This window comes from Cyrtonyx montezumae, unplaced genomic scaffold (genome assembly GCF_038088225.1).
Source record: "Cyrtonyx montezumae isolate F1298 unplaced genomic scaffold, pur_monq_1.0 scaffold_6, whole genome shotgun sequence".
Taxonomy (NCBI): domain Eukaryota; kingdom Metazoa; phylum Chordata; class Aves; order Galliformes; family Odontophoridae; genus Cyrtonyx; species Cyrtonyx montezumae.
This window is the reverse complement of record NW_027072067.1, coordinates 5,257,045-5,278,060: the sequence shown is the minus strand read 5'-3', so window position 1 is coordinate 5,278,060 and position 21,016 is coordinate 5,257,045. Positions and strand designations below refer to the sequence as shown.

The 21,016-nt window shown below is 35.5% G+C and overlaps 1 protein-coding gene across 1 annotated transcript in view; it reads right to left on the bottom strand.

Moving 5' to 3' along the window:
* ERC2 (ELKS/RAB6-interacting/CAST family member 2) overlaps nucleotides 1–21,016 on the bottom strand; it is a 413,335-nt gene that overhangs the window by 278,614 nt on the left and 113,705 nt on the right. Inside the window, exon 7 of the mRNA XM_065749769.1 lies at nucleotides 6,450–6,617. Within this exon, the coding sequence (XP_065605841.1) occupies nucleotides 6,450–6,617 (168 nt within the window). The remainder of the gene's footprint in view (nucleotides 1–6,449; nucleotides 6,618–21,016) is intronic.

Genomic DNA, 21,016 nt, shown 5'->3' with positions numbered 1-21,016 from the left:
TTTATACTTTGAAGTTCTTCACATTTGTACAACTGCTTACTGTCACATCCACCTCATGACATGCAAAAAGTCCCAAGCTCTCAACAGTCATGGATTTCTTTAAATAAACATTCAAATCAACCTATTTATGACTCCCTTGGCAGCCACAAGAAAAGTCCAGGCTTAACTGTAGATCGTGATTTTGGAATAGTTCACAGCAGGTATTTCACTCAAATTTTAAAATCCACTTTTACATATTCTCAATTCTGTTTATCAGCAAGCAGCTGCTTTAAAACAATTAGTTTAGAAATTCCCTCAGCAGCTTCTCACCCTCACTCAGGATCAGCAATAGGCACTATAGAGAGTAAGATACAGAAGTTCCTTTGGTGCACAGTCACTTTAACATGGGGTTAAACACAGAGCAACAGAGGCCTCTGAGACTGTCTGGGGACATGAAGGGAGATTTCTGCTGTCAAATCAAGGCATATCTGATGTAGTAAATATTGTGTGCCTGATTTTTCTCTCAGATAAATAAGGGTTTACACTGGCATAATTACCTCTAGCAGATTTACTGCTGGTTTACTCCTAAATAAATGGCAAATAGGTCAATATTTCTTCCACATATAAAAGACTAAACAATTTTATGTCATTTTTCTTTTCACTTTCCAAGAACTGCTTTACTCCATTCTCTTTCTTTCACTTTGATCTTCGCACTGTGCCTGGCTGGGCATTAAAAATTGAAGTCAGGTGTGCTAGAAGGAAGTGAATTAGATTCAGATACCATTCTGAAGTTGCACTTATTCTACTCGTATTCAAAAATACCATTGCTGATCCTACCACCAAGAAATATATCCTACTTGGCAACAAGAAAATTATCAAAGCAGTCTGACCAAATTGGCACTACAAGCTTTGGCTACATCTGGTAACAATAATATAAAGGGAGAAGTATGAAGATAACAATTCTCATTTATCGTTGCCATTAAACTTATCTTCATGTACACTCAAGTCTTTGAACTTCATGCTTTAATATAGCCACTAAGAGCTTCGCTCAAAGGTGAGGGGTGATGCTTTTCCAAAAGTGATAATATATCCAATTTAGTAAGGTATGAGAGTCCCTGGTCACAAGAACTAGCTCATCTGACAGTGATGAAACACCACTGGAAAAGTATGACTGACAACATGAAGGAGCTCTAACAATGTAAAAATTAAGAAGCCTGGTTGTAACTAAATCATGAAAGCTATATACTAGAAAATTGGGGGGAAAAAATAACAATTTATACATAAGCTTACTGTTTTACAATAAATTTGGAAGTGGATGTTTTTATTTCCAAGTATAACAAATGTGGCAATATATAAGATCAAGCTGCAGATCAACTACAACTGCTTATCCTATCAAAAAGGTAAGCAAAAGCAACAGAATTTACTTTCTTATTTCAAATGTTCAGAATGCTTTACCACATTATTAAGTTATTGACTCATGAAACTGCTAAATATTTCATGTTACAGAATGACAGAAACAACCTCTTATCCAAATAGGCTCAAAATCATACATAAAATGCAAGAAGAAATTACAGCCTTAATACATTTCTAGTGTGAACAAAAATCTGCCTAAACTACTAGCATTGCTGATTGCCCTTTCTCCATGTAGCTGTAAGAAATGTTCTTCACATTTCCAAATGTAGCAACCCCATAGGATGAACGGTTCCCAACTTCACAAAAGATTGTGTCAAAGGTGACAACTTAAGCAGTCCAAAAGGAAATGATACACATTAAACGTCTCTACTAATACTGATACAATCACAGCTACTGTGTTTTCAGAAACTGTGATACATGGAATAAAGCAAAAACATTCACCACAGCTTGTGGTTTGAAAGAGCCTGTAAACAAGAGACCTAAGCTTGTTAGGTTTGTGCAAAACAGAGGTTATAAATCGGAAGCCAATAGCAAAACTGATTTCGCTCAAAGTAGGAGTCATCTTCAGCAGGCAGCGGCAGCATTCAAACGTGAGAAAATAGCAGGATCTCAGTCTAATGTAAATTTTTTTCTCATTATTTTTTTGTCCATATGATTGAGGTTTTTGTTTCTTGTTGCATTCTCTAACCACTCTTAATTCCAGAAGGCTTCTATTGCAATTTTTGTCAGGCTCTTTCACAGAAAAAAAAAAAAAAACACATTTCTTAAATAGCTCCAATTTTTCCTTATCTTTTTAGATAAATAGGTAACAATTTCCTAAATAACTACTGTGTTCTCCTGCAAATTCCAGATATGACAACTTCTGCTTTCTTCTTGTCCTGTCATTTATACAGAATTCAGATTTTTCACACTTCAAAAGAAATTTCCTCTAACTCAATTGAAAAGGTAATAATACACTTCACTCAGTTTAAAATTCCCAGCGTGTGAGTTGGCTGCTTTCTGAGCATGAATAAACTTCGGATCTCATTTAAAGATAACTTTGTTAATTATTATTGACATTTCAGAGCTCAATGGCAGCTTCCTTCCTCACCAATAGAACTGATGTTGCACTCCGTATGAAACCCTTATGTAAGTATCTCATTAGTCTCAGTCCTACTTTGCAAATGCCGTACCAATTTTAAATGCATTTCCATGTTACATATACTCTGAGCCTTAGACTATTCAATCTAATTCATACAAGTGTGTGAAGAATCCTCTTGCTTAATTATTTGCCCTTCAGAAGTTTCAGATTCTGTGGTGTTCATTGCCAGAATTCCCATGCCAAGTGATAACACCAATGCAAATTTCTAAACACGAGACTAAAGCTCATTTGTTTCTGCTACTGTATTCCTAATTTAACATGATGCAAATTTGTCATCATTTAGAAGACACGGTTTAACACAAACTGGACAATATCACACAGTGTGCACAGTCCAGCCATTCCAAGTACAGATTGCAATTATTACATTAGAGCTAAGACTTTATGATTTTTCCTACAAATGCTAATTAGCTGGTAGGTTAGGGCTCTCAGTCACGTAGCACTTCATCAGTCTCAAAGCTTAAACTATTAAAGATGGAAACTATAACATTTTACATAAAAAGTTATGTTGCAAGTCAAAGTAGAATACATTAGCCTCCTTTCCATGGCTTTCTTCTATAACCATCCACACAGAAGAATTCCCACGAGCTGTTGTCCTAATATGACCCAGCTCTAAATTCTCCATTCTGTTCTTGTCTCAACAGCTACTGTTTACAACACAAAGATTCAAACTTCTGCACATGTTTGTGCACATGCATATACAAATACCTACAAATTCCTAGAGTACATAACACACTGGTTTAGTCATTGTATGAAAGAGAAAATTCAGGAATAAAACGGATGTAAAACAATTGTCATGCAGTTCAGCACTTCTGACCCTCAATCTACACCTCAGTCATATTCATAGAACTTTCCACATTCGGGTAAGAAATATATAAAGAATTCTGAGGTCTGCCCCTCTGCATGCTAAACTGACAGATATGAGGTGTAAGACTAGCCTTGCCAGGTTAAACAGGGCTATTAAAACAACATACCCAACTTTACTGGCACTAAAATGAAACAGTGGTGCCAAAGATTCTAAAAGAAAGAAATATTAAGTAATATTGCACCCCTGACATTGACATGAGTTTATTATTATTCCATGCCAATCTACCTTGATCCAAATCATCTGAATGCTTGCAGTTCCAGTGTTTGACCCCCTTTAGGCCTACAGATTATACAAATAGTGTAGTGTTTTTTAAATTTGCTTTAAAAATACACCAAAATCAACACATGGAAGAACAATGCATCCTTAGTTCATTATCTATCCCATTAATATGATATGCAAAAAAGTTGCCTTACATATATTCCTATGCTATCCTCAGCCATGGGACTCACCATGACTGGTTTGTTCCCTTTTCATTTTTCATAGGGAACCTTCATGAGAAGGCTTCTTATCCTGTAAGTAAAACAGCTATCTAAAAAGAAGAAAATTCTATCTTTGAAAAAGAGCTTTCTTAGTTTTGGTTTGGAATCCTTTGTATCTTTCAACACAGCAGATAATAGTAGTGTACAGAAGAATATAGAATTAGACAGTTTTACACACTCCTTTCCAAGTCATTTCAAGTTACTACTGACTGAAATTTTAATTTTAAGTACTATATACACATTATTCTTTCTTCAATTGCTTGAATACAACCACTAAAATAAATACTGTTTTAGGCTAAATGTAGCATCTAAGTTGAGCAAAGATGTAGCTACCTATGCTGCATCAACAAATGAAGGCAGCAAAATAGCAGTTTATACACCTGTCCTCATGTCAAAAGTAAACTACATAGAGACAATCTATCCCACCATAGGAAAATAAAATGGAGACAAGTACTATAATATTGCTAACATAATATAATTCCTTCAGGGGGCTTAAAAACCAAAAGAAATTCCTTCCATTTTCAAAAGGGGCTTCATGAGAGTAACGTGCAATGTCATAGTGGAAGACAGATATGTAAAGAAAGGAGAATCCACTAGAGGGCCTAGCTGTTTCAGTTTGTGTGTAATCCAAAGTAGTCAGCACTTTACCCTCCCTGACCTCAGCACACACACACATGCTTTATGAAGGCTGATTAATCTCTAAATATCCAACAACCAAATGTTTGACCACCATTTGAACTGAAAATAATAATGGAAGAAGTGGTTAGATCAGAAGATGAGCAATAACTGGAGAAATGGAAGAGGAACAAGTTATCCAGCAAGAAGCAGATGATGGAAACATAATTAGACTTATGTAAAGGATAAAATAGCAGCAATCAATACATAGTTGTTTTTGTTTGTTTTTTTAGAACAAAATATATTCTCACATATGGTTGCTATTGGAAAGATATGTTGTCAAAATTGGAAAGGGAAGAGGTACATCTGAGAACTTAGAATCAACACTGGAAAAGACCACTGAGATCATGTAGTCCAACCACTGACCCATAATCACCAGGCCCACAAAACCAAGTCCCTAAGCGTCACATTTACCCTTTTTCTTTAAAATCACCAGGAGCTGTGACTCCACCACTTCCGTGGGCAGCCTGCTCCAAATTTCATTCTTGTAACAGGTAACATGCACTACTAGACTATTCGAGAATCCCTCACAATGACAGTTTTGATCACTGAACCCACACCCTCCTACTTATCCATTTCATTAAGATCAGGATCAAAATGCAAGGTCAGTTACAAACTGTTGGTTTGTTTGTTAAAACAAACAAACAAAAAACCACAACGCGTTAAGAAAAGGCACATTCTTTTCTTCTCAAAATGCTGATGGCCAAAATTAATAGTATTCAACACAGAATGAAAGGCTTGAAGATTGCTATTTTCACATCATCAGCATTCCTAAAAAGGCAAATATTAAGAATGAGATTGCAGAATGAGATTGAAGTAGATGAGTAAAAAAGGTCTTCTCAGTTCATCAAAAAAAAGGACTTGGCTTTAAGTCATGTGTTTAATCAAATACAGACAGAAGAGAAGCATAGATAAGCAATGTGAATTCTATATGAAATCTAGAGGAAAATCATTCTAGCACTGTAGAATATTAAGTGTCTATCAGCAACATTACTAGTAAAGAAAAGTTTAGCTTACTCACTGGCATGAACTACCTAAAAAATAATTGACAATATGGACTAGAAATACCTTAATTGGCTGTAAATTGAGGGAAGAAGTAGTAGAAAAATGTATTTGATCCCACATTTTCTTCATTTATGCTCTCAAGTGCATCTATATATGCTTAAGTGATGCAAACACACATAGTACATATATTCTAACGTAATCATTTTTGTATGTGTAAGAAAAAAGGATACGGTAAGTAAGTGCTCTACAACCACATGCAGAATCCAAAGCTACATTGCCAAGAAAGTTCAACTTCACATCTCCACCACAAAGTGGAAACTGTAACAATTAAATTCAACATGCAATTGAGCTAAATCTATGGAAAATTACAAATAAGAATAATAAAGCTGTCAGAAGAAGTCCTGCATGCTGAATATCTATAACACTTCCTGCATAAGAAAAGCAGATAATTGACTTAATTTAGGTCCTTTCCCCACTTCCTTTCCTCTCTCTACCAAAGTGTATTAAAGTGGAAAGAAAGAAAAAAGTTTACTAATGTTCTAGAAGTTCCACACACTTCATTTTGTTTCCATTACTTGGAAAGACTGGTACTCATTGTTATTAGGCATAAAAGAAACCCTCATGGTAAGGAGTAAGATTTGTCAGAATTTTTAGTACTTTGCTTAACTGCTAGAATTTTTTGTGATCTTCAGCACGTAAAATTTTTGCAATATAATTAACATATAATAACACAGAAACAGCCATATGGAAGATAACACATTACAGAGGTACTTGACTGTTACAAACTTCCTCTTTGCAATATTTGTAGTCAATTAAAAGGAGAATGTCTTAAGAAGAGTACATCCCTTATAGTTGCCTCATCTGCTTCACAGTGTACCATTTCATATCTTACCTTTTTTTGAAGGACATTAATTTTCCTTTCTTTTACTTCCAACATGTCTTTCATATCTCTAATCTCTCCAGCCAGGGTTCCTTTCTCTTCTGTGAGGTCTTGAAGTTGTTTTGTTTTTTTATTGAGAAATGTTTCTTTCTCTTCCAATCGTAACCGCAAGGCATCAACCTACAGGAAGTAAATCAAACACATTTTGGTTTTAGTAAGGATGAACACTATATTTATTTTTTTCTCTTTAACTTGCTTTTCATATAAACCTAGGAAGCATTTCGTTATTTTTTTTTAAATGTAGATTTTCCAAGTTTACCTTGGACCAAAGATATTACACATATGATTCACTAAAATGTAATTTTAGTAGAAATGAGTTTTAGGAACAAAGCATGAATAGAAAAAGGTTGAAAATCTGAAATTAAGACTAAAATTCACATACAAATGATTCAAATAACATCGTCTCAACTTATTAAATATATAATTATTTGAAAACAGCACTCTGTATCCTGTATTTGCCCACTAAAGCTATGAAGTGGGGAACTTGATACTGCAGCCACTATACAAATTAGGGCTTAGATCTGTAATGTAGAAACAGAACTATTTAATACAACAAACAGGAAAATGATAAGACTCTTCACTTTTCTCCAGCATATACCTTGCTAGTCTCTTAACAAACGGGCCTTCCTGTACTTCACTATAGTAAGCACAATTCCCTGTCAGATGAAACAAGGGTTATTTCAAGGATTTTCCTAAACAGAAGTAACTCAATAAAAGGCTTTCTTAGTGTTAAGTGCTCTGGATTCCACTTTGCATTCCTTGTGCAGCCTCTAACTCCAAATTTCAGGTCAGCATTACCAGAATCAGAGAGTTTATTCTTAGTGAAGTACTTCAGTTTTGCAGAAGGCCAGTTAACACATTCAAACTTCCAGACCAGGAGAGCAGATACTGAAAATACTGTTATAGTCCTGCTGCTACATTTGCACCTAGAGAGACAAAGCCACTGTGTCGCGCAGAAAGCACCGACAGGCAGCATGGGAATAGAAGGCACAAGCTTTTAGCACAGGACTGTCATTTCATGCACAGTAGAGAACTCAGATTAAAAACATTGCAATCATTTGTTACTGCTAAGATAGGCCTCCTTGAAAAGAGGTCATTTTTCTGATACTGTTTTCCTCTACAGCCCTGAAACCAGGAGGTGTTCACATAAGTGGATCCATACAGGGCTGTTTTGGCTGCTAGGCACACCATTGAGAAGACAAGGTTTGGACTGAAAATATATGATGTGGCAGTCTAGAATAATTCTCCACCCAGTACAGAGCTGCAGGAAGTCAGGCAAGTGTGAAATTTTAGATTCACTAATCCAAATTTCAAACATACAGATGTCAGAAAATAAAGAATTGGGGTTTGAAATTTACATTGCCTACAAATTCACAAAATTTATTCACAGCAAAAAGTTAAATGGAAGTAACTGAAAGAACTTAAACGTTAGTTTTTCATCCTTAGGCTGTATAGTTGGAGTAGTCAGAAAGGGCTGTACATTAAGCCTCATTTTTTCTAGTTAGGCAGAACATTATTAAAGTACAAAATAACACAAATCTGATTTATTGTTATTTATATTCTTAGTTTTGTAATTCTAAAGTTATTGTGAGTACAAGTCTTTGCAATGCCATTTTAAAACTTAGCTTGGGACTAATTTAGATGATCTATTGGATCTCAAAATGTATGTTCTTCCTGCTCTTAAAATGGCTCATTGCTTCTCTATACACTGGAAAAGAAAGATTTATATTCTAGTGGATTTAGTATATTTTAAACATTTTTCACAGTATTGTAGTAATAGCATCTTGCATTCTGTTAGCAACGTGCAGCATTAGATTCAAATGTGATATTTTAATTTTAAAGAAAGAGTAGTAGCAGCTAACTTTCAGACCCCTTTTAATAAACATGAAAGACCTCATCTGAAACTCATTACCACATTTATTCATTTTTATACTTAATTACTTATTCGATGCATGCTGTTAAGCAATCCCTTATGTCAAATCACAGAAAAACTCTGGTGTGCCTCTAAGCTTCGGCTGAAAAGCTCATCGTAACCTGCAGCAGAAACTCTAGGAGTTTTCTTCATTCAGGCATTGCAAGTCCCTTTTGCCAAGTGCCACTAAAGCAGAAGCTTTGTACTTGACTTTAAAGGGAGTTGGAAGTGATTAGAACCTCCAGTAAACAAAGCAGTTATGCTGCTCCCTGCGTACTGGGATAACAGTGGCTTACACCTAGGCACGGCTGAATGTCAGTTTCTAATTCAAAAGCCATTCCCTGTCCCAAAGGCTCTGCAGACAGTTCTCTCTCTTCTTCACAAATGTCTTCATCCCGAATCCTTCCATCACCTCTCAGTAAATTCAACTTACGAATAGGGATTTTAGGCATCAAAATCTGGGATCACAACAAGGAGGGCGAGAGGAAACTTCCTTTCACCAGCTCATAACAAGACTGCTATTGCTATTCCCTAGCAAACGTATGCAAATTCAGCCCTGTGGGAGGAAAGAAGGTGCTCTGCTCCAGAGACAGAAACCTCCCTCAAACAAAACATGGGCTTATGCCACATATGCTCAGTCAGGGACTCTTCCTAACGATCTGTGATGTCACCTTTGTGCCACAGCAAATGCACTGTCATACTTGAAAGGCTCTCTTATGTCCCAGCCCTTTCCAAAGGTACCATAGGTCAGCCCTTGATTGATCTTCTGTTCCAGCTTAATTTGAGTTCCAAAGAATTAGGAGAAAACTCCTTCCAAAAGGATTTCCACTTTCCTGGTGAAACAAATCTTTCTGACTTGGGCTGTTGACAAAGCACTTCCCAGGTTTCAATCCAGATCACAGCGATTCAGATTAATCTTCTGCAAACCATAGGCTTTCCTGTTATTTTCTTTTCTTTTTTTGTTTGTTTCTTTGTTTGTTTGTTTTTTAAAGACTGTACCTTATTTGATGCTCCCTCTTTTCCTCTCTCTGAAATACTATTTTTAATCTCTCCTGGACAAAACTGTTATACATATCAAAGCCAAGTACATGCAGGAGCTCAAATTGAAAGCTGTAGGATTGGAAAAGGAGACCATTCAGCTTACAGCATGGTTTTTAATCTGTGTCATCCTTTTCTCCTTGCAAGCACAGGGAACAGGGCTATCTCCAGTCTGCTTTCCCAGAAACTGTTGTGGGAATCAAATTAGATTGTGCCTTGAAACCAATGCCGGGAAGAAAAAATCTCCCAAATATATCTATACTTTTTTACATCCCCAAAACACAGTGGTCAGATGTCTTGAGGCTGATACAACAGAACACTAATTCAAAGAGACCACCTACACAACAAAGGCTTAGAAATTTTGACAGAACAGGTTTATCATCTCCCAAACTAACACATACAGTTATGAGCCATTCTGAAACCAGAGCTTTGTGCCAGTTTTCAAAGAGGCAGAACGCTGAGCCTGTGCCAGCCTGGGATAGTGAATAGACAGCTCATCCTGTGTGTGGTCTTAGGTGTACAGATTTATTTTCTATACATAGGAATGCAGTGTGAGGATTTATAAGAACATTGGTTATGTCAGTCATTCTCTCCTTCCCTAAATTCTTCCTTCTGTCTCCAGTAAACATGAACCAAGATGCAAAACAAAACTACCTCATCTTGAAATGCATGCAACCTTCCACTATAAAGTATCTGTTCGGTGCTAGGTGTATATGACATCATTATATATATCAATTACAAACCTCCAGATGGTGTAAAAGTAAAAAGTTATTAAGTCAGCACCTCATCTTGTGGAAGACAAGAAGCCAAATATACTACCTTGTTTAAAGCCAGGATGAATATGCCACTATTAGAAATCTTTTCCCTGAAAAAGGTACAGTGAAATCACTTCTCCCCACTATAATGAAGCAATGAATATTTTAAACAGAGCATGCCAATGAATTAGGAGAAATATCTGCCACTTCTGTTACTCCTTCATTTATGTCCATAGTATTTTAAGCAACCTGAAAGGAAATTAAATACAGGTCACCCTGCATCGTCAGATAAATATTTTTATATTTGAAAGGATAAGGATTTCTGGTATACAAAAAACCCTCTCTTTGGATTTTCACTCAACACTATGTAATTTTAAGAGTTGACTTATTTTTCCCAAGATTTGGCAGTACATTTACTAGTAAAACTTGGCAATCAGAAGAACACAATCATTTTCCAGAAAAATAAAGCAAAAGCAGATCTGATAGCTAGCACATGAAACATTTCAAAGACTTCTGTCCAAGTAAATTGCTTTTTAATTTTGTCTAAGTTGTTATTGCTCAGCAACTACTTATTTAAACTATTTAATACAATAAACTCTGTCACTTGCTCTGGAAATATACAACACTTTTACAAAAACTTCAAAATTGGGCTACGCTAAGAGAAGTTCATGTAAGTGGTAAAAAAAGACTAAATTCACAGTTAAACTTTATAAATCTTGGTGTCATCACCTGCCAGTCATGACCAGCTCCAGTAGTGACGTCTATTTCTTGAAGTCCCTTACTGTTAACTGTTTAACTTATATGCCATATATCATATATGAAAGTGTATACATCATTTATGTAAGTAGTTTTACAGTTACGGAGTTCCACGAGGAAGCAAAATGTGAAGGAAGCACTCCTGTATTCCACTGTAAGAATTACTTATACTAGAATAAATGAATATATTTAAAGCAAAGGTTTGCTTGTATCATTTTTTTAATTACAGTAAATCTGAAGCTACTGGTCAAGCACTAAGTACACTGTAGTACCACACCTGGGGTAATAGAAAAGGCAAACTGCAATGCATTGACTCACTCCTTCCTAATCCCATTTCTGCTCCAACACGCACTGCATTCTATATTTCTATGGCTTTTCTGTGCCCAAGAGCTCTTCTTCTACCCTTTTTTACTCGTCCTCTGTGATGACCACTACAGGTTCCATGGGGTTGCCAACATTTTTGTGTGCTACCATAGCATATTATGCAGTTCTTTTTAAAGGAACAACTTCAATTAATCAGAAAAAAAAAACTATTAAGCATCTTAGTACTTGTATTTGTGCATTTGTATTTACACAGGGAAATATAATGCACTGGTTTGATTCTGAAAACTAATTTAAACCACTAGAAAAGGACCATCATTTCAGTGAATATTTTTGAGTACAGAGATTATATCTTCACATCTGCCTTTTTGCAAATATGAGAACAGTTACAAGTAAAAATGGGATACTGTCTTTGAAATACCCAAACTCCACTTCCAGTTTCAGAACTAGTAAAAAGATATTGTAATGATAAAATGAAGACTATACTCTCACCATGTCCCTTATTTTTCAATCTATTATGGTAAAATTTTTTTCAAAGTAGTGACAGCTGTAGCTGGTAACTTAAGGTATTTCTTTTCTTCATCATTTCTTTCAAAAATATCGATGTACAAATTCATTGCAGATGAGCATGTGGTCACATTTTGATGGTACAAACACCTGAATTTTGTACAGTTAATATGTTTATCACTTTTCTAAATTGAAGCTTCAGTGAGTTAACTAGCTTCTGTCCCTTATTAGAGGAAAACCACACTCCCAAGCATTAGTTCATGTTGCAGCTTAGCCCAGCAGGCAGCTCAGTACCATGCAGCACTCTCCAGGAGGGATGGGAGAGAGAATCGTAAAGGTTAAAGTGTGAGAACTCATGGGTTGAGACAAAGACATTTCACTAAGTAATACACAGCAGTTTCTTGGGAAGACGAATGCTATCACTCCAAAACCCTCCCCCTTCCTCTTTTCATTACTGAGCATGATGCTATGTAAGTGATGCTCCTTTGGTCAGCCTGGGCCAGCTGTTTTTGCTGTGTCTCCCTCCAGCTTCTTGTTCCCTCCTAGCCTGCCCACAGGCAGAAGTTTGTTGAGAAAAGTTCTTGGCTCTGTGTAAGCTCTTCTCTGCAGCAACTGAAACACTGCAGTGTTATCACCAATATTTTCATCGATTTATAACACTGCATCATATGAGCTTCCACGAAGAAAATTAACTCTATCCCAACCAAAACTTTAACATTTCAACAATTTTCTCATCCCTACTATTGTAGGCATAGTGGTTGCTCTGCTTTATATTTTAACATACCAAATTATGTTACTGAACAGCTGAAAATTAACAGACTTTGCATTCCTGTAGGAGCCTGTTTGACTGTCTTCTTTTCACTACTCCAGTACCTAAGAGCTGACAGAGAGGGGCACATTCTATCTGTTTGAAACACAGTGAGTGACACTACAGAATGGTTTGTAACACACAGCGAGGATACCTGTTCACATCACAACAAACCAATAGCATCTCATGTCATTGCCCCCATGGTGGTACAAGCTCTTTCAGTTCCTACACGCAAGTATGGGCCAACTACTTAATGGCATGATGCATCCATTATGCATCCACCACTTACCCTCAATTCCCGACACCTTGAAAGATGCCATCCAACTGTTCAAAAAAAAAAAAACAACTCATAACCTCCCTCCCCATATATCAGTCAGTCACAGTCTCTACTAATCAATCATGGGTTGTACTTTTTCACTTTTTTTTTTTTTATCCCCACTAGTCCAGACAACGTCCTCCTTTAAAAGACTAAAAAAAGTACTGACTTGACAAACTAGAAAAGGTCTTAACTGCAGCAGAGTGCAGTCAAGATTAGAATTGCTCCCTTTGGCAGATTTGAAACCCATCCTTGTGGAGCATTGTATGTCACAAGGAATTCTGACTGTGTGTGGCTTTTCAATGCAGTTAACTGCTTAACAGCTGGTTTCTTCAAGTAAATCTTCGCCTATCCTTGCCACTAAAATTAGGTTTAAAGCAAGTAGTACAAAGTTCAGAATTTAATATTCAGTTCAGTTCCAGCAAGTTTTGGAAAACACATGGGAATTGTAACTCATGTGCTAATACTTAAAGTTTTGTTAATAAAACTTCCAACACTAACCTTACCTCATTGAACTTACCTCACTGATTTTATGCTTGCTATAAAACTATAGCTGTCATAATATTTTTGAATTACTGTGAAAGGAAGTCAGACATTCCAGAGTCAATGTTATTTAGCAACATTATGATAGTTATAAATTCAAAATACTTAAAACCAATTTACAAAACAATCAATCCTAGTAGCTTTTAACTTTGGAAATTTGTCTCAATAACATTCCAATTTTATTATACTTTAAGAGATTAATAGAAAGTGAATTAGAAGGCCATAATGTGCTTTCTTAAAGTCATGCTAATGCACTCTGACTGCTTCATGGAAAAAAAATGCATTGAATTCCATAATAATAAGAAAAACATAAGTAAATATTTGTTAGTTTCATATATGTATGATATATATAGATATATATCAAATATTATATGAACTGTTTTTCTCAGATGAATTTTTTCTTAATAGTAAAAGTGAATTATTGGAAATAGTTAACACAGCAATAAGAGTGATTTTGGATAGGCACATTCAAGTTTATAACTTACTCAGGACATTCAAAGAAGCTGCCAGCAGGTAAATTTCTTCAGCTGAACTAGAGTCCATGTTAGCTTGCAAGGATGAGAGCTGTACATATGACCCCACTCCCTCTCTCAGTTTCACATCTCACAGAGAAGAAACTTAGGATTCACCTTGCTCTGAGACTGGAACACCTGCTTATGTCACCCGCCTGTTTATATTCCTTCATTGCTAAGTCCAGCTGGAATCAGCTTGGCTACAGGCTTATCTTCCAGAATACATGGCCAGCTCATAAATACAGTGACATAAAACAGCTTGGGCAATATTTTTCATTTATTCACAAGAACACAGAGAACAGAGAATAAGGTTAAAATAATAAGCTGAATATACATTGTTTACTTTAAACTTAGCAGTGTTTTCTTCAAGAAGTATGCCATTTTGGCTTCTGTATCTCTCCTGCCCACATTCTTTCAGAGCCCAGCTCATAGGCTTTTCTCTGGAAACTGATGCAAACTCAAGAGTATATCTGTATCTAACTACCTGTTACCTCTTTGATTAAAAAATGTTTGATTTTTATAAGCGGCCACAGACATTTCAAGTGAAGAAGCACCATATCAGTTAATTTAAGTTTCCTACATAATTCTGCTGGTGCACCTAGATTCAGGGATGATACACAGCAGGGAGCAGAATGCCACTTGCAACCCTTCCAGTCCAGTCTGAAGCTCATCCTTAGGACTGGGTCCTGCAGTGGTACGTAGGGAACTGCTCCCAGGAGAGAAGAGTGAATCTCTCATAGCTACGGTCCTTGCAATGTGGGTCAGATATTGGAGTGAGTCTAAGAAAAACCTACTGTATGTGTGATCTGTGCATAAACAGCAAGGCAGAATGTCATGCTGAGTTTGTTGCACAAACACAGCTATACTGAACCTCACACATCAGCTTACCACACAGATGATGTACAATAAGGCACACGCCCATCATCTTGTTCATGTGCATAGATATGATAAGATGCACATTACTTAATTTGAAATTTAACATACTGTGTTTTGCGAGATTAGCTTAGAGAATATCAAAATTTCAGCTTGTGAGGAGCAAAGCAAAGATTGTTTCCAGCAAGAGAAGAACAGCTGTGAGAAATAACTGCATATGAGACGTACAAAAAGATGTGTGGAATATCTGGTATTTCACTAGTAATATTCTGAAAAGTTGACACATAAATTAGTAGATCCGTTTTGGCTATTTCTGTTACTTGCCTATAAAAATACTTCCCAAGGCTAAAAACCTCACTGAAGATACAGTTTGCCAATGTCTGGTATATTCTTCATATTTACAGATATCTTCTAAAGCTGATAGTACCCAGCCAAACCCTCCCACAAAGAATTTTAAAAAGATAAAAGGATAAAATCACTACAAACCGTAGCTGGCTCAGCTCTGTCCTAGACATTATATATAAAAAGATAACACATGCTAGCAGAAAAGTTACAAATCAACTTCAAAAACAAAATCCTATCTTACATTCTTCCTTCAATCAGACCAAGGATACCAATTTCCTGGAATTCAGAAGTCAGGTCTTTCAAAACAAAAATTGAGAGAGACTAGACAATTTAATTACATCTTTCTAGAAATAAAACTAGAAGTTATGAAATCTTTAGTTCCTCACTCAGTGCTGAATCATATCTTCAAAAACTTTTGACAGATGTAATAATTAGTGAATGATATTAAATGCAATTAAAAGAAAAAGGGAGATGGGAATTGAAAGTTCCCTAATTGGACCCTAAAATGAATACTCTGTCATGCAGTAAGGTACATTCTTGATAAAGAGGCCACAAGACACTGATAAGATTTTTAAAATGACAGCAAGTGTGTTCTAAACTATTGAGGATTGTAGGAATAAATAGTTAACTTAAATAGCAAAGTACACATACCATTCTCAGAGACAATACCTTGTTTTAATGGGAAGCTGGTTTGAAGCAAAAGCAAAATGCACTCACTGCAGAAAAATTATTATGCTTTCTGCAAGTGGTAGCTGATTTGAGCTAGGGGGTAACTTCAAAAGTATACATTTCAAATCAATCAAGAATAAAAACTGGCATCTATTGTGGTGTTTGTAAGAGCTAATTTTTTCAGTAAGATTTTTTTTTTTTAAACTAAGTAGGTGAACTGAATAGCATCTGCTGCTGATACTACCACTGATTTATTCTAATCAATGAAAACCCAACAGGATTATGCTTTCATAAGCTGTCCTCAGTGTTACAGATCATCTAAATACATATTTCAAACTCAATTACTGATGATGATTCCTGTTAGCAGTGTGGTAAAATCTTAGTTCTCAAAGTCTAATTCTTTAATTGAAGGAGGGTCAAGAATTGAGATTCTTTTGTGGATTAAATAAGGCTTGGTATGTGAACTTCAGAAGAAATTTTAACTCCAAGATCACAAAGAAAAAGAAAAAAAAAAGGTTCAGAGGACAAAAAAGAAAACCTTTTTAATACCTTGTGAAAGAGAAGAAAACAATAATGCTATATCGCTAAGAGTTCTTAGTACTAGAGTGAACAAATTAGAAACTTCCAGCATCACCTCAGTATGATATCTGTACAAGTTACTGCTTCTCATGTGAATGATAGCAGTGGCTACCTTACAACAAAGATAAGCAAAAGAATGAACAGGGTCTCACTGAAGTGCTCATTTAAGAAAAACAGTTCTATTCTGGCAATAGATAACAAAATAACAAAAGAATATACAATAAGAATATACAATAACAAAAGAATATACAATAACAAAAGAACCCAACATTCTTTTTTAACCCAAGAGAACTAAAAAAATGCCATGTCTGTAATAGCAAGGTAATATATTCAAAATGAAGGATTCTGATTGATAGAAAACCCGAAGCGGTATTTAACACTTCTGTGCATCAACATTGTTCAATTTTAGCAAACAGTCAACTCCATACATTGGAAAATCTATCCCAGTACAGCTCAACAGTAGCAGTGGCTTTGTACAGTTTTATCAAAGGGTGTCTGCCAAGGGAACTTGTTGCTCTGATCTTGTAGGAATGCAGTTCTCCTGATTTTTTCCATCACTGCCTTACCCAGACTGTAAAACCCAGACACAGAGATACTACTTTTACTACATGGAGAGACCAAGAGAAGCTAGCACTGTGTGTCAAGAAAAGACTAGTGCCTATGGTAGCCAAAATTAATTAGTTTGGTAACTATTGTTTTCAAATCAGTAACTCCTTTTCTGTTCCATCTTCAGAGTAATATTCTTGAGGCATTTTATGAAGAATTGAAGAAGGAATTATATTCTAAATCAGTGAACTCATCAGATGAGGTACACCATCTCATATTCAATGTTTGAAAAAAAAGCTGATAAGCGACACTCAACAACACTACAAAGAAATGCATAAGATTGGAATTAGGGACATAAAAGCAACAGTGTCCTTTGTATACAGTGTCTGTAGTACAAGGTTACATTGAAAACTAAAAGGAAAAAGATATACTGGAATGAATTCAGATGGTAACCTTAAGTGATGGGCTTCCTAACATACTAACAGAGGTAAATTTGCCAAATATTTATACTAATTCCATCCTGCTAGATTATCTCGCAGCAAGTATTTCAAAGTCTAATCTTGCATTTAACACTGGGCTGGAAGCTACAGATTTACTACAGTCATATTCCATCTGGGAGACAAACTGTTTCTCAGGACAGAATAGCATCTGCTTGAGAAAGATATAGGAAAACTGATATGTGCTGCTTTCTAAATAGTGTTAACACTAAACAAACTACGTGAAGTTAGATATGAAAACAATCACTGCCACAGCTGACCTACAGTGAAGTAGCTTGACAGAAATCTTTCCTCCTTTCCCACCTATCTTCAAGGAACCTCCAATCTTACAGAACTCATAACATGAAACAAAAACGTGGCTAAATATGTACCTAATACAACCAGACTGACACAGGGCAATAATCCCAGCCTTGGCCCTCTACATCCTGCAGAGGCATTGCAGATTTTGGTTCAACGTATTATCTGCTCTAAGGAAAAATACCTCGGAAAAACATAACTACTATTGTATATAAAGATCAAGACACAAAACAAATCACTGAGTGATTTAGCAATGGCAAAACAATTCTGCACAAGTACACAATTTGTTCCTGATATCTCAGTGCTCAAGGGAATTGTGCAAAACTGTTTAAAATGAAATACTTGAAAATAAAATCTATAACTCTATCAGGCTTTAAAATGACTGTGCAGATTGTTTTCCAGAACAATACTGCAGGAAGGGCCTACAAAAACATCAGTTAGTTGTGAATAAAATGACAGTTGCCAGGACATCAGCCTCCTTAGGATATCCAACAAACCTTTACCTCAATGTTTACATTCTAGAAGTTTTAGCTTTCAAACCTAAAGGGCGTAAAGCTTAAACTTTGCGCATCTCATCTATTTATATCACTCCAGAATTCCAGATCTTAATCTCCTCAGAATTAATACTGGCTCCAGCAGTACAGTGCATCTCTGAGATCTTATAAGAGCGCCTCCAAAGTTTAGCGAGTTATGTAACAAAAATATTAAGTAAGCCCCACTGCAACATTAGGTCTTGAGAGGCTACCACAGAACACTCCCACAGTAGTTTTCTCCTTCCAAACTATCTGAACTGTTTACCCAGTATCTAACTTTTCAACAAATGAATCATTATTGGATGAATCTCAATTTTCTCTCACTTCAGTAATTTCCACCATGATATGGCATCAAATGCCTTACTAGATACTGCTAGCTTAGGTATAATGTGTTATCTTTGTCAATAACATGAGCACTCCTATCAAAGAAAAATATTGAATCTAGTCTAATTCTCTTCACAGCAAATTCAAAGGGAGATATTCAGAAAAACGTTTTCACTTCAAGTTACAAGTGGACTTCTAATATTTTTTAAGCTTGCTACCTAATCTGGGAATGTAGGTCTTATAATTTGCTTTTGAATCTTATGCGTACAAGGCAGCTGCAAACTTTGAGTTACTATTTTATTCCAAAGAGAATACCATCAGAATTCCTGCTTTTTGAATAGAGTAGGATTTTAATCCTTTGAGCTGAGGTTACCTTTAAATAAGAAGATAAATGTGACCATGGAAAAGATTTTGCTAATAATTCCAGAGAAGTTATATACATCACTGTAAGAAAAACAGAAAAAAAAATATTTGCTGTATATTTGTATTAACATTCATTTTAGTCTATAGATTTATTACATATGTATATTTTCACGTAAGCATGTGTAAACAAACATTACTGATAAAAACCAGAGAATACAAAATCTAACTCAGAAATAGAAGCTAAACGAGAGATCTACTAACCATGGAAACCAAGTCATAGTATGAAAATTCATTCTCCGATTTCTGACAGTTCACAATAACTTGGAGTCTTATAAGTCTGTCTTCTGAGAAAATTCCAAAAATAACCAAATCAATCAAAGAAATATCATTCCTCATCTGTTTTCTTTTTCCTGGAAAGCATTTTTGAAAGCAATGTTTTTTGCCAGACAGATTATTCTGCAGATGGGTGAAACTGCTCTTTTTTCTAGTCCTCTCAAAAGACTGGGATTCTAAAGATACATTTCAACAGGAAAACACCAGCATAAAGAATGAGCCTTAACATAAAGTCAAGCATAAATTAACTACATAGGACTCTGCCCTATGCTAATTTAATTATATTTACCAGCGTATACTTATGAGTAACAGAACACCATCCCAAGAAGAAGCAAAAAATAAACAAAACAAACCATAACTTTTCCAGTCCCAGAAGTTAAAGAGGATACTTAAAGAACTGCTAATATTTCCCCTGTAGCTGTCATAATACCTACCTTATTTGGCTTCTACCAAATAATCCCATGTATTGACAAACATTTCACACAGTTCAACTATATGGCAAAATGCATAAGTAATTTGGAGTATAAAACACAGCTTCAAAGGATTGATTTTCCCAGAAAGAAAGCAAAGAGCCAGAAGTTGGAGAATAAAACCAACCACTTAAATTTATTGAACATCAATCCAACTTAAGCTTGCATTTGAAAAGCACATCTGTCTTGATGCACACAGGTGTATCAGTTCATCATTGCTGAAAACTAAATCTATCATGGGAAAGTCAGTCTTTTTCCTTCCTGCATATATTATACCCTCAGTAAAAATCCTGCAGCCTGCAAATTAGCTTGTGCAGATGCAATTAAGCACCCCTGTAACTTAAACTTTCTAAACTCTTCCATTATTGATGCAAGATGAAATATAACCCTCTACCCTCAGTCATCACTGTATTGGATCACCAGATCTAACAGAAGAGGTAAAGAAAAGCAAAATTTTATTTAGTGATCGTTGTATATCGATGTGATTAAAAAAATTAAATTAGTTCAAATGGGTAGACTTCCAGTAAACTCATTTTTTTAATATAAACTATTACTTGGCATAACTAAAAAAGAGTCTTCTTCAGCACAATTGCTGGTTATAATCAGTAACAGAAAAAGATGTGATTTTTACATATACGAACTTTTTCCTGCGAACAAGATAACATTGAGCAGCCAGGGAATTAAGCATTCACAAGTTATACAAATCTGAAGAACAGAATGCCTTAAAATAAAAATAGAATCCTGTGTTTACAAGCAGTACAGTCCTAAAAAAAAGAAAAAAGAAAGAAAGAAACTGAAATGGTAAACAGCTATCAGAGCTCAAAGCTCAATATACAGAATACAACCTTTAAATGATAAATGAAAATGTCCATTCTGTGGACAGTGTTTCAAAACTGAGTAGCAATCTACAATACAGCCCTAAAATTTTCTCTCTTTTTTTATAAGTGACTTTTTTTTTTTTAACATAACTTCAGAATATTTTTTCAACTACGTCACCATTCAGTGAGACAAATCAAAAATTCTAGTCTGTCCTTTAGGCTTTATTAGCAGATGCCTGATTATGCCACTATAACAAATATCTTTGAACTGTTCAACTTACTAATAAAGTTAAAAGCAAAAATATTCAAATCCTAAATATGTAATTCATAAAGAAGCATATTTTCGTTAATTAATTTTCTCAAAGTTTACAATATCTGTACTAATTCTCTGTAACTAGATACAT